Raw genomic sequence first — 12,897 nt, 5'->3', positions numbered from 1 at the left:
TCCATTGTACCCATGCTGGGAGCTTGCATCTTGTCTGTGTTAAACCTCAGGAGTCAACCCATTCCTGCTCAGCTTTGCCACCCATCTTCAGCTCCCCAGTATCGGGGGACAGCACCAACGTACAGTGTTCTGTGCTATCTCCCCCAGTCCCATGTGCAGGCTGTCCCTTGCACATCCCAGCCCTACAGATGTGTTCAGCTATTTGGGGAGGTCCCAGGGAGCCAGACAGGGATTGGGGGGGGGGGGGGGAGGCTGTGATATGGGGTCACCCTGAGCCCCTTCTCACCTGTGTGGGGTGGCCTGGGAGCAAAGCATGAGATGGGGGATCAAAACTGATTGGCTCCCTGGTGTCCCTAATGGCTTGGCCACCTTCCAGGGTTCCTGCCCTGGGAACAAACAGGTAAGCACCAGCACCCAGCCCTCTGAGTGCAGGTAGGGGCAGGTTGAGAGACCGGGTAGGAGAAACAGGAGCCTACAAACCCATCTAACCGTGGTGGGGGCCGCATCTCCGGTGTACCCCCAGCCTGGTACCCCAGGCCCTGATGGGCAGCTGGGAACAAGACAGGATGCATCCAAAAAGGGGGGGGGGGGGAAGGTGGGTTGGGGGTTGTGGCTTACAGGAATCCCCCACCCTCCCACTTCTCCATCACCCATCCCTCGGCCAGCTGGTGGGCTGCTTGCCAGGCTGGCCGAAAATGAAAGCAGAGCGTCCGAGATAAATAGGAGCAGCCCCGGCTCTAGGCAGCAGTGCACATCCTGCTCTCCTTCCTTGCACTGCTCAGCACTCGACATGGCTTTGCGCCTCCTCCTGCCGCTGCTTCTGCTGACTGCAACCATCCTCATCACCCAGGCTCAAGGTAAGAGGCACCAAGCCCTGGGGATGTGGGTGCTCACAGGGTGCTGTGGTTGCAGTGCACGGGGTGTGAGTGCCCTACATTTGAGTGTATGCATGGGTGCGGGTGTGTGGTTTGTGGTGGAGGGTGTGTGTATGTGTAATGGTGCATGTCATTGGTTTGGGAGTGTGTGTGTGTGTGCGTGTGCCTGGTGGGGCAACAGCACCCCAAGGTGCAAAGCACAGGCAGGAGAATAAGGTTTGGTCCCTCTGTCATCTCTGCCTCAGTTTCCCCTCTGCCAGCACTGAAATGGGCATCACGTATTCAAGGTGCAGGGTCCAACCTGCAACTGGGCACTGGGGTTGAGAGCTCCCACCCTCACATGCTGCTAGAGCATCTCCCCCATGAATGACACCAAAAAGGTTGCCTTGTGCCGCAGCTTGGCTGCGCTGTGCTCCTTTTGGGGGGTGGGAAGATGCCCTGGCTTTGTGAGGGTCCAAAATCCCACACTCCCACCTTACTCCTAGGCATTGGCAACTTGGGCATGGACTGCTGCTTGAAATATAGCCAGAAACCCATCTCTGGCAACCGGGTGACTTCCTACACCCTCCAAGAACCTGAGTCGGGATGTCTGCTGCGTGCTGTTGTGTAAGTACCCTGCTGCAGTCGGGACCGTCCAAAGCAGTTTGGCTCCAGCCAAACCCTCCTGCTCCGTGTCCTCCCCCTGCCCACCCCCAGCAAAACTTTCCGCCTGTGCCCTCAGGTTTACCACCAAGAAGAACAAGAAGATCTGTGCCTCTCCCACTGACCCTGCTGTCCAGAAACTGATGCAGAACCTGGACAAGAGGGTCAGGAAGGACAAGAAGGGACAGCCCCCACGTTACCGGGGCAGACCCAAGCATCAGAAGCAGCAGCAGGTCTAAATCAGGCCTGAAAAGGTAGGTGAGGAGCAGTGGGGACATCAGGGTGACGGGATGAGGGTGCTGCCCTCCATCCCGGATCCATCCCCATGGGAAGGTGGGCATCCTGGGGACAGAGCCATGGTTGTGCTTGCCTTAAAATCACATTTCTTTCTGGAGCTGCTGGGACAAGGGCAATGCTTGGGGACAGGTGAGGCACACCACGCAAGGCAACGGGCCCCTGGTGCTCTCACTGAGACCCTCTCTTTGTCTTCCTTAGGACGGATGCCTTCCCTACCGATGACCGACCTGGCAATGGACATCTACGGACCATCCACTCTCGCGCTGGCCCTAGGGCAAGGATGGGGCTGGCCAAGGGGGCTGCTCTCTTCTCTTCTCTGCAGCCCCCTTGGCACTGCCAAACCTGCCCCAGAGGTTGGCAGCAAGGGGCACCCAGGTCCCCGCTTGCCCCATGGCCATGCAAGCGGGGACCTGGACCCATGTGGGAGCTGAGCCATAGCCTCAAGGGGGAATGGGGCAGCCTTCCCACCAGAGGGGATTTCTATAGCCTGACAGGATGGCAGCTTTTCCTGTGACTTTTTAGGGGTGTTTTTGATACTTTTCTATTTATATTTTAAAGACTGTGCTTTCATTCAGTCTTCCTGGAAAGCTCTACTTCTGGCTCTTTGTGCTTCATGGGGTACCCTTTCTGCTGCTATCTGGCTTTTACTGGAAAATTGCTCTTATTTTTCTACCAAATAAATGATCGATGCTGCTAATTTCCCTCTTACCTGTTTGCTCCTTTTCGGCTTGCAGAGCTGTGGGGTGCTGGCCGGTCCCATGTCCCCATGGTCCTGCCTGGGCAGCTTGCTGGGGTCTTCCTTGCAGGGCAGTTAATAGCAGATGAGATGGAGAATGTGGGGACAACGGGGGTGACTGTGGCTGTACATCAAGGCTGTTGCAGGCTTTCCCTGCTGGCTTTTATAGCACACTGTTGCAGTGTAGTTTGGAGCACAACAGGATTTGTCCCTTTGATTTTTATTAAGTCTTTCTAGGCACGAAATTGCCATGAAATCGTAGCCAATTATTCACTTTAGTGGCATTTTACCCTTTTACCTCCCTTGGTTTTGCTGCTGTCAGAGTCAGACATTATTAAGCCAAATACTTGTTTTTTTCTGGTGTGGGGGGAGGAGGGGAAGAGAACCAGAAAAACAACTCTCATATACTTTCTTCCCAACTCTGAAAAGCCCACATAGTGAAAACTGCATGCTGTGCAGAGGCAATAGGAGACTTTGCAAAATTCATGGTTACAGCCATTTGAGAGTAGCTCTATCCCAGAGCTTTAGTGAAATGGGAACTCACTAACCCGAGGACACCACAGGGTGACACTGCAAGTAGAAGGGGGGACAAATACCCAGGACAGGGCTGGCTGTGAATGGCATCTCCCAGTGCTTGCAAACCCCCTCTGGCGTGCCGAGATGGAACGAGGTGAAGGTCTGCACGGCACCTGCAGTGCTATCTGCTTGCAGAGACGCGGACTTTGGTCAGTAGAGGTCTATTAAGTCCTAAATTGCAATAATAGGATTTGCAGAGCTTAACAGTATCAGCGAAAGCTGTGTGTTGGCTGGTGTAAAGCTTGCAGCCCTACCCAGCACATTTATCTGGCTTGATTGCTTTATTAGGCAGGCGTTTACATTTATTATTGTAAGGCTGTGCAAAGAAACTGTGAAGTCCAAGATACCGGCCCTGTGTATGGGATGGGAGCTGAGCTGTCTCTGCGCTGCCCGCTCCTCCATGTGGGAGCAGGTGGCCGAGTGCCAGATGGGATTTTGGACAGGATGTAAGGCAATAAAACATATCATTTACAACCAAACTCACTCGTTCTGGCTGTTGCGATGGAGTTTGGTGCGGAGGGAAGGGTTGCATGGGGGGGCTGCTCTCCTGCCCTATGCACCGTCATCCCCCCGGTCCCGGTTTCTGCATCCTTATGGGTGCTGTGTCCCTGGGATGCAGTGTGGCACAGGGATGTGCAAATCCCATCACATGCAGCTGTGCTGCCCAGCAAGGTGAACTCATCCTGTTTGCTCAGCCATCCCCACCGTGGGGGGCTTGGAAACTCCCCAGACATGGAGGGGGGTGAGCACAAAATGGTTTTGTGCATAGCATCTACTCACAGAAGAAGCTGTTCCTCTGACTCTGACCTTCCCTGCTCCATGCTCCCAGATGCTTTGGAAAGACAGCATTAAACCAAGTTATTAATGAGGCTGTGCTGCTGGCCAAGGCTTTGCTGGGAGCCTGGGAACTGACTCCGTCAGGGTGGGAGTCAGCCGGGGCTGGAGGCAGCGCTGCGTTGTCCAGGGATGCACTGCATCCAGCCCTGCGAGGCTGGCCCTTCGTCCTTCCGCATCCTGTGGGATGCCTTGCTGGGCTGGTGCAGGGTCAGGACATTGGGGAGTGATTGCAAAACACCCCTGGAAATGAGGCGCAGCAGAATACATCTGCAACCACAAACAGCAAAGCAGGAGCAGATGGCAGGAGTGAGCCAGTGTGTGTGAGATGTATCCTGGTGTCTCTGCGGATGCAAATGTAAACAAAGGTGGGGTTTTACCCCTTCAAATCCTAAGTGGCCATTAGGCTACAACTGGTTAAAAATGGCCATGGGGGTGCTCTAATTTACCCTAAACTTTATCCTTAAAACAGGGCTTGTGGGGGAGCGCCAGAGTTTATGTTATTCTCAGGATGGCACGTATAAGCGTGGACATGCATGGGCGTTTGCACATCACTTCCAGCTTTACTGCAGAATGCTGCATTTAGGGAAAATAAGGTGTCAGGGCTAGTGGGAGCCTCTTGCTGGTGAGGCAGATGGCTGCAGTGCTGCTGCTGCCATGGTGAGACGGCACCAGGGAAACACTTCTGGGGAGATTTCCTTGGAGAGGCTGAAGGAAGAGGTGATGGGTGAGAATCTGGAGCATGCAGCACGGGCCCAAACCCATCCGTTCCCTAAAGAGGAGCTGAACCCACAGACCACAGATGAGACAAACAATATCAAGAAGATGTTCTGAGACGATGCCGCAGTGAAGCAGCAGAGGAGGATTCACACCGTAGAGGGTTCCCAAACCTGCTGCTTCACCCCATGTGCAAAGATAAGGCAGTGTTGATGCAGTGGGTGCTGGGACAGAGGACGTACAGCCCCCCATAGACTGTATATACAGCCCCCCATAGACAGGGAAGGCAAGCAGAGCAAAAGGCTAGGAGAGCTCTGCCACCCTGGAGCAGAAAGGCTTCAGCAACAGCAGAAAGTATCCAGGCAAGACAGAAACCACCGAGTGCAGCCAGGAACAGCGGAGTCTGTGATTCTAAGTCTTGAACTCGTGCCAAATGATAGCTCAAGTTATTGGCTTGTGCTGGTAGTGGAGCACATTGGGCTGCAGCGCTGGGCTGAGCTCCATCACAGCTCACCTGCAGACATGGCACTGGCTCCATCCCGCTGCCCTGTGCCATTCCTGAGGAGCAGGAGCTGGTGAGGCTGGAACACTGGGTCTGTGCGTCACAACACTGAGGCTGTGTGGTTGACAGAGGAACTGTGGCTTCCAGCTGAAGCTTTGAGGTGGGTTTTGGTGCTCTCTCCACTTGGGGTCTGTCATGGTCTTGAGAGCAGAGAGGAGGTGGAGAAGTGGCAGGTGGGCAACAGGGACTCCCACCCTTCCTGCCCCAAGGTATTTCCCAGTGCTGGCTATCCTTGGGACTCATCCTGGCCTAGTAGTCCGCAGCCCAGAGCATCCTATCAACCCCACAAAGCTCTCAAGTGCCTCTTTCCCCATCCTCTGTTTTGCTGGCTGGAGAGCCTTGGCTTTGGGCTGTCCTCATGCTGCCTGTTCTCCTTCCCCTTCCCCAGAGCCCCAGGTCCCTCTGCTTCCCTCCCACCCTGCTGGGGTTTGCAGACCTGCTCCTGGGCTGCGGCTTTCCAATGCACAGCAGAAGAGCACCTGCGCTCCCCTGAGGATATCCCATGGCAGGGTCAATTTGAGCTATGCCTCAGAGCTGCACCAGAGCAAGAGCCTCCTCTGCTCACCATCAATCTAAGAATCAACAAAGCAGTGAAGAAGAGCAGGCCCCAGGGGTTTTAATCCATCCTGTGTGCTGTTAGATCTGTCCACGGGTAAGCTCGGCATGCAGCAAGCCTCACCAGGCATCCTCCCTGCCACATCACAGGGGAGATGGCAAGGAAATTGCTGATGGGTTGATTGTTGCACAGGTCTCCAGCTGGTTTTCCAACCATCCCTTCCTGAAACCCATGAGAGGTTGCAGAGAGGAGGACAGGCAGTGTAACAACAGGGAGACAGGGCTGGTAGCATCCCACCTGGACACTGCTGACTTGGTGCCATCACAGCACATCCCGTGTGGACATTTGCAGGAAGCACTTGGCTGGGAAATTATGCATCCCAAAAATGATGCTGAGAGACACGTGCATTGCAGGGAGACGGGTTCTCACCTCAGGGGGTCAAATGGGATCCAGCTGAAAGGTCTTGGCTCTGCTGCCTGTCACTGATGGTGACCTCAACACCAGTGACATTGAAGTCAATGAGTGCTAGGGACAGATGGGCTCTAACAGAGCAGGAATTGGCACCTTCTGCATCCAGATACTCAGGACCATCTTTGCTCCCTCTGGGCAAAGGCATGATGTGCTTTGTTTTTTTAACCCTTAGCTCCATTTAAATCAAATTGACTGGGTTCCCTCAGCTATTGCAGAGCCAGTGGGGGCCTCAAATCCCATGGGTTTCTGGTGGCCCCAATCCCTGTGCTGTACCAGGACTTGGCACTGCAATGGGAGCCTTGCAGGAGACTCCCTCATGCTGGGAGCTGCAAGGGAAATTGAACGGACACAATGCCTGTCCAGTATTTCCCAATGAGGTGGATGCAGCCAGGCCAGATGCTGCCCCAGGGAATGCCTGTGTCTGGACGCTGCCGAAATTCCCCCTTTGCACTTTCCAGCTCCGCAGCTCAGAGGTGGAAAGCAGAGCACTGCAAGGCACCCCACGGAGCATGCTGGAGCCTACAGGCCAGCTGGAAGCTGCTGCTTTGGTGGATCCTGCTGATAGCAAGTGTCCATGAGGGTGGCAGCATGCCGGTGCTCAATGAGGAGAGCCTAGAGCTGATGCCCATATGGCCCATTTACATTTTGAAGGGTTCACTTTCCCAGGGGGACTCCCCCATGCACTCCCCCTCATTTCCACTTTAATTAATAACTGCATTACCAAGGCTTTTGCAGGGTGAGCGCTCAGGAATGCTTTGCACTGCCTGTGGTACCCTCAGGGCTGCATCTCCAGCCTTCCCAAATAGCTCTGCATGAGGCTTAAATGGGTCAGTGCGCAAAATGCTCTCCCTTTTTCCCAGATTGCACCAGATTCCCTGACCATTCCCTGCCTGCTTGTGCCTCTGAAGAGCCTGGATCCAGAGACATCCCCTGTTCCTCATCTGCATGGTCTCTGTGAGGAGGATGGGGCAACCTCCCTGCATGCCATAGGGATGCACTTCAGAGATGACCACTCTCTTCTTAGAAGTCCCACTGACCCCAGTGGAGGGGGAAACCCGCCACATTCCCCTTTCACAATGTGAGTGGAAAGCCCCATTCCTCACTCTCTCGTGCCTCTCCTGGGAAGCAAAGCTGATGGGAAGATCCATGCTTTCACCCACTCAACACCCAGACGGCTGCTGGGAGGAGGCAGACCCTCTTTGTTGGCCGTGTGTCGGCAGGGTTTACCCCCAGGATGTATTCCCAACACTGGACATGCTCCTTTTGGTGTGCAGCCAGATGGGAATCAGAAGCGGGTGGGAGCCCCACGTGCCAGGAAAGTGGCTGGGGACCAGCACCCCACAAGACAGACCCCCAGCACCCCTTCCCAGGCCTTGGGCATGCGAACTCACCGAGCATGAGGTCTGCTGATGGGCAGCACCCCCAGCATCCATTGCCAGTGGGTCAGGGCTCTGCTTTTGGGACTCCCTCTTTGCCGCTGGGGAGGAGCGGGCTGTGGCTTAGGACAGGTTGCTCCTAGAGGTCTGGGCACCAGCAGCCAGGAGCTGTGATTCTCCCTGTTACGGCATCACTTGGGCAGCACAACGGGGAGATCAAATGCAGACCAGCCCCTGAGCTACCCTGCGTCCTCAAACCCACGGGAAGACCGGGGCTGGTGACTGATGCTAATCCTCCTCCACCTAAATTCCCCTTCCGTCAGCCAAGATTTCTCTCTAATAGCCTGTGAGTGCTCTAAGAAGGCAGGTGCTGATTGAAGTTAATCTGGCACATCCTGTTTGTGCAGCTCATTCTGCCTAACCCCTGCGGCACAGCCCAGGCTTGCCAGGGCACAGGAACAGCCGGAGGTGATGCTTTCCTGATGGAGGAGACCATCCCTTGCACGAGGCTGGTGTCAGTGCAGGGATGGAGGACTGGGGCCAGTGGTAGCAGCCCCTGGATAAGGCCAAAGGGTAAGAGTCTTCTCTGGCTTCTCACTGTGCAGTGGGGAAGGGGCAGAGCTGCTGCTGCCTGAGAGGAGCAGAGGTCCCCAAGCCCCAGCCCTGTGTCTTGTCCGCAGGTAGATATTTGTCCCTGTGGAAGGGCTGTGCAGCGCTTTCCACTGAGATGCCAGGACAGGCCAAATCTGGAGCAAGAGGAGGGTGAAGGGATGTAGATGCTGCTCTAGGAATTCTTCTCCCTTGTGGGGAAACATTTTCCTATTATCAATGGGAATTTCTATGGGTGCAACTGGTGCTGTCCCTGAGTCCCTCCAAGAAAAGCCTCTCTCTTCCACCTCTCCAACCCCCTTTGAGGCACCTATACAAACCCTTTTGAGGCAGCTGCTGAAAGCAGTGAGACCCCCTTCACCATTCCTTCTCCGGGCTGCACAAACCCATTACTCTCAGCATCCCACAATGATACGTAACAAGGCTGAAGCGGGCTGGTTAAGGAACATCAATGCAGGTGACACTGGCAGGTTATGAGTCACCATCGCCTGGATAAACAGCCCCATCCCTGCTCTCCTGATAAGGTTTGCAGTGGGAACACTGATGTTCACTCCCTGCAGTGCCCATGTGAGCTGCTGTGCTCACAGCCTCTGTGGGCGATTTCTGCTCTTGTGCTGTGAAAACCTGTTTCCAGGAAGCTCTGTGTCTGTCTCTAGCCATGAGCCCGGTTGCTGGGTCACCTGGAAACTAGCTTGTCTTTTGGCATGTGAGACCGCAGCCCTGGGGCAGAGAATGACGGCTGGGCTCTCCTCCATGCATTGGCTTTGGATGTGCCTTCACTGCCAGGAGCTGGGGAGGGCAGAGGGAGCCAGACAGGCTCCTGGAACCAGATGCAGGGGCTCAGACGTCACCCCGGTACTGATACATATCCCAAAGTTGGGGTGGAGGCAAATTCTTCCAGCAGCATCAGGGGGTTGAGCCTGTGCGATGTCTAATGGGAATGTCCCAGAGACGTCTAGGACTAACAACTGAATGCGATGAGACACCTCATGTGCTGGCCCAGAGCCCTCGGGTGCTTTCACAGGGTAAAGGGACCCTGGAGCTGCAGCCCCTGTGGCCTGTGTGCTGGCTGTGAGAGTGTTTGGCTCTGGGACCACAGAGCAGCTGGCTTCAGGGAAAGCAGATGGGATATTCGGGAACTGCTCTTAGATTAAAATCCAGCCTGTGGTAAGACTTGTTGCAACTTCCCACCCCTCTTCTCCAGTGGAAAGTGAAAGCCACCGGGCTGGAAGGATAAATAGGCAGCAGGGAGCAACCAGCAGCAGTGCAGAGCTCACCTCTGCTGCCTGGACCTCGCCATCGCCTCCAGCCCATCCACTGCCAGACTCAGCAGCAAAATGCAGAAGCTGCAGCTTCTCTGCCTTGGTCTCCTGGTGCTGGGATGTACGCTGGATGGTAAGAGGGAACCTCTCAGTCTGCCTTTCCTGCTAAGGGAAAGGATCCGGTCTCTTCTCTCTTCTGCATTTCCAGCTGACTCTTATACGGATCCAGGCATGGGGCTCTGCCCCAGCCCTCTGCACCCTCTGTTGTAACCTGTCTCAGAAGGACTTTATCCTGCCCAAAGTCCAGGCAACAGCCTGCAGTGTGCTGGGTCTGGAAAGCTGTGCTTGGGAAAGGCTGTGGAGCAATCCTGCCTCCCTGTGCCCTAGCCCAGCTTACCAAAGGGAGCATCCTTTGGCATTGGGCAGGCTGGGGACAAGCGGCAGGGCTTGAGAACAGAAGGGAAGGTGTGTGCTAGTGCATAATCTGTGTTTGAGGGCTGCTCGTGTGGGATATGGCGTTTTCACAGGTCACAGGTGTCTGGGTGGGTGATACCAGGCCTCTGGTGTGGGGAGCTGGGGAGTTCAGGTAGCTTGTGGTGTTACACCACACCTTGCTGCATGGGGTTACAGGCATCCCTGGGCTCTGTCAGCTTCAGTGGGTGGTAACAGTGAATACAGCATTTGCTTGAAGGGTGACTGAGGTTCCCTATCCCACAGTGAAATGCAGGCAGCTGGGTCCCTCAGATATCACAGGACCCATCCATGCTGGGTGGGCCCTATGGTGGGATTGCTGGTGTCTGCATTGCAGCATCCTCTAAACAGATAAAGCCCCCTGCTCTGCCTTGCTTGCTGCTGGTGCTGGTGCTATGGGAGGGATGCAGGCATGCAGAAGCGCTGTCTTCTACCAACCTGCTGTTTCTCATCTCCTCTGCTTTCTGTTGGAAAGAGGCAAAGGGGTGTGGGAGCAATAAAGCTCTTGCCTGCATGTGCATAGGGCACCATCCTGCCCCATGGCACCTTCACCCTCTGGGATGGCTGGGTGAAGGTGCTTGCAAACAGCTGCATGGTGTGTTCCTCCTCCAGTGCACGGTGGGAACAACGTCCTTGACTGCTGCCTGGGGACGAAGAACACTCCCATCCCATTGCGGATAGTGAAGGATTACCGGCTCCAGCTCGTGCAGGATGGCTGCGATATCCCAGCTGCCGTGTAAGAGACAACAGCCCCAGGGTGGTGATGGATGAGGGACACAGCCCCAGGGGTGATCACCAAGAGCCCCTTGGTGATGACCGAGGGACGGACCCTGCAGGGAGGCAGTGAGAGAGGCAAAGCAGAGTTGGAGGAGGAGGTTTGTTGAGCTGGTTTTGGGGTTGAGGGAATAGGGAAGAGACCTTGGAGGTTAAAGGCTCAGTCAGAGCAGGACCTGCCGGGAGGGGAAAACATGGGACAGAAGACAGGGAAGAAAATCATCTTTAGGTAGGGATGGAGGAGGGCAGTGAGGGAGGCAGTGGATGGGAGCTTGAGCTGTGCTTGAGCATCCTGAGGGAGTCCTGCTCACCTCATCTTGGTCTTTTTCCCCATGGACCTGTCAGGTTCACCACCACAAAGGGCAAGCGCCTCTGTGCCCCACCCCAAGCCCCATGGGTGCTTCGTCTCCAAGAGAAGCTGAATGCCAGCTTTGCCAGGAAGGTAAGAGCCATCCCTGTTCTCAGCTGGAAATAGGGGCAGTTGGGGGGGGGTTATCCATCACCAAACAGGCTCTTCCCAGTGTGACTGTGCTGCTTGGAAGAGCTGGGACCTGCTCTACTGAGGCATAGGCACCTTGTCTCCATCCTTCCTCCTGGGACCAGCTTGGCTTCTCACAGTCCCTCTTACACCCCAAGTAAATGCAGCCACAGGCTTGCAATATGTTTAGTGGGTGCTTTGCAAGCCCTGCCAGGTCCCCATCGCAATGGCTTGGCCACAGGAGGTCATCCATCCCTTGTTGACCACCCTGTCCACATGGAAGAGACTCTGGGGAGGCTCCTGCCCCAAGGATCACACTCATCATTGCTGGGGTTTTCATCTTTCCAGGCCAAACACCAGGGCAAATAGGTTCCAAAGAAGCCCGTGGCCAGCCCCAGCATCTGGAGTGGGGCTGGCTCCCAGCTGTGAATCTGAAGCTAATGGAGCCAACCTGCTTCCATGTCCAGCTGCTCGCCAACCCTCTTCAGCACTTGTGCCAGTGTGTGGGGCTGGGCAGAGCGCTGCCTGCTCTCTCCTTTTCCCTCTATCACCTCCAGTGTGACCCAGCAGCCTGTGTGAGGCTGAGCCAGGGGCTGTTGGACCTGAAGCTCCACCACCTTCACAGCCTGGATGCTGTTTGATGGAGACTGTTCTGCAAGATGAGTTTGGGGTGTCTCAGCCTTTCCTTCACCACATCAGCTGGGACCTTCAGAACTACTCTGATCCCTTGGTTTCCATCATCAATCCCAAGCCTGAGTCCTTCTGCACCCCTGGGAAGAGCTGCCAGGATAAGACAGTGTGGGGATGGAGGGGTGTGATGGGGACGTTCCTCACTGACCATGCACTGTGGCACAAGGTACATGCCCTAGGGGATACCATGGTCTATGCATTTCCTCTCTCATGCCCTGACTTCCCTGCACTGTTTCCCCTCTTGCCCTCCTTGCATGGGTAGAAATAGAGCCAGTAACACGGTGGTGTCAGAGCGGTGGCAGCGACGTTGTCCTCAGCCCCTGCTGTCCTCAGGGAGATTGCCCTCCTCCTTGGTCCTCCAGCCTGCCACCATGCTCACATCCTACCTGGTGTGAACAAGCAGTGTTCGTGCCACAGGTATTTGCTGCTAGATCTCTTCAATGCAACAATTACAGACCTAAGTTGTTGTTTCTCCCTCTTTTTCACTGTGCTGTGATTTTGTTAAATAAAAAGCCAGTTGGTGGTTGACCTGCTTTGTGTTTGAGCCCAAAGGCCAGCATGGGGTGCTCAAGGCAGCGCTGCCGGCGATGCTGTATGGCAACGGGGGCTATGCTGGGGTGCAAGGATAGGGAAAAGGGGCTTTCATAGGGGTGAAAGGCACATTCTACAGCAGCTGGGCTGCAAGTTTCTCCTGGGAGTACCTTAGCATCTTCTTGTGGCAGGTGCTCTGCTCTGTGCTGCTCATCCATGCTGACAGAGCAGATCCCCAAGGTATCGTATTGCAGAGATGGGGTAGGAGGGAGCGTGCCAGTGTTGCACCATCCAGCCTAAAACACTTCAGTCCCACCAGCAGAACTGCTGGGCTGAGCTCTCAGCTCCCACAGAGGCATGGGACATGGAGGAAAAGGTTCAGGAGCAGGCCTTTTGTCTTTGTAGTGAAGGGAAACTGAGTCACAGCGTGGACTGCCCCA

At 55.3% G+C, this 12,897-nt stretch overlaps 2 protein-coding genes across 2 annotated transcripts; both read left to right on the top strand.

The window, feature by feature from the left end:
* Positions 1-700: 700 nt before the first annotated feature.
* LOC133281509 (C-C motif chemokine 21-like) lies at positions 701-3,605 on the top strand. Its single transcript, XM_061477160.1, has 4 exons — positions 701-857; positions 1,361-1,481; positions 1,597-1,771; positions 2,013-3,605. The coding sequence occupies exons 1-3, from the start codon at positions 791-793 to the stop codon at positions 1,754-1,756; spliced, it is 348 nt and encodes a 115-aa protein (XP_061333144.1). The 5' UTR covers positions 701-790; the 3' UTR covers positions 1,757-1,771; positions 2,013-3,605.
* Positions 3,606-9,481: 5,876 nt separating this feature from the next.
* Positions 9,482-12,454, top strand: CCL19 (C-C motif chemokine ligand 19). Its single transcript, XM_061477159.1, has 4 exons — positions 9,482-9,646; positions 10,597-10,720; positions 11,104-11,200; positions 11,585-12,454. Exons 1-4 carry the CDS (start codon positions 9,589-9,591, stop codon positions 11,603-11,605), a joined length of 300 nt encoding a protein of 99 aa, XP_061333143.1. The 5' UTR covers positions 9,482-9,588; the 3' UTR covers positions 11,606-12,454.
* The last annotated feature ends 443 nt before the right edge of the window (positions 12,455-12,897 follow it).

This window comes from Pezoporus flaviventris, unplaced genomic scaffold (assembly GCF_033815535.1).
Source record: "Pezoporus flaviventris isolate CSIRO_AGI_PZ_B2104156 unplaced genomic scaffold, CSIRO_AGI_Pfla_v1 ptg000100l, whole genome shotgun sequence".
Taxonomy (NCBI): Eukaryota; Metazoa; Chordata; class Aves; order Psittaciformes; family Psittacidae; genus Pezoporus; species Pezoporus flaviventris.
The sequence above is the reverse complement of the archived record's forward strand: the minus strand, read 5'-3'. Positions and strand labels throughout refer to the sequence as shown.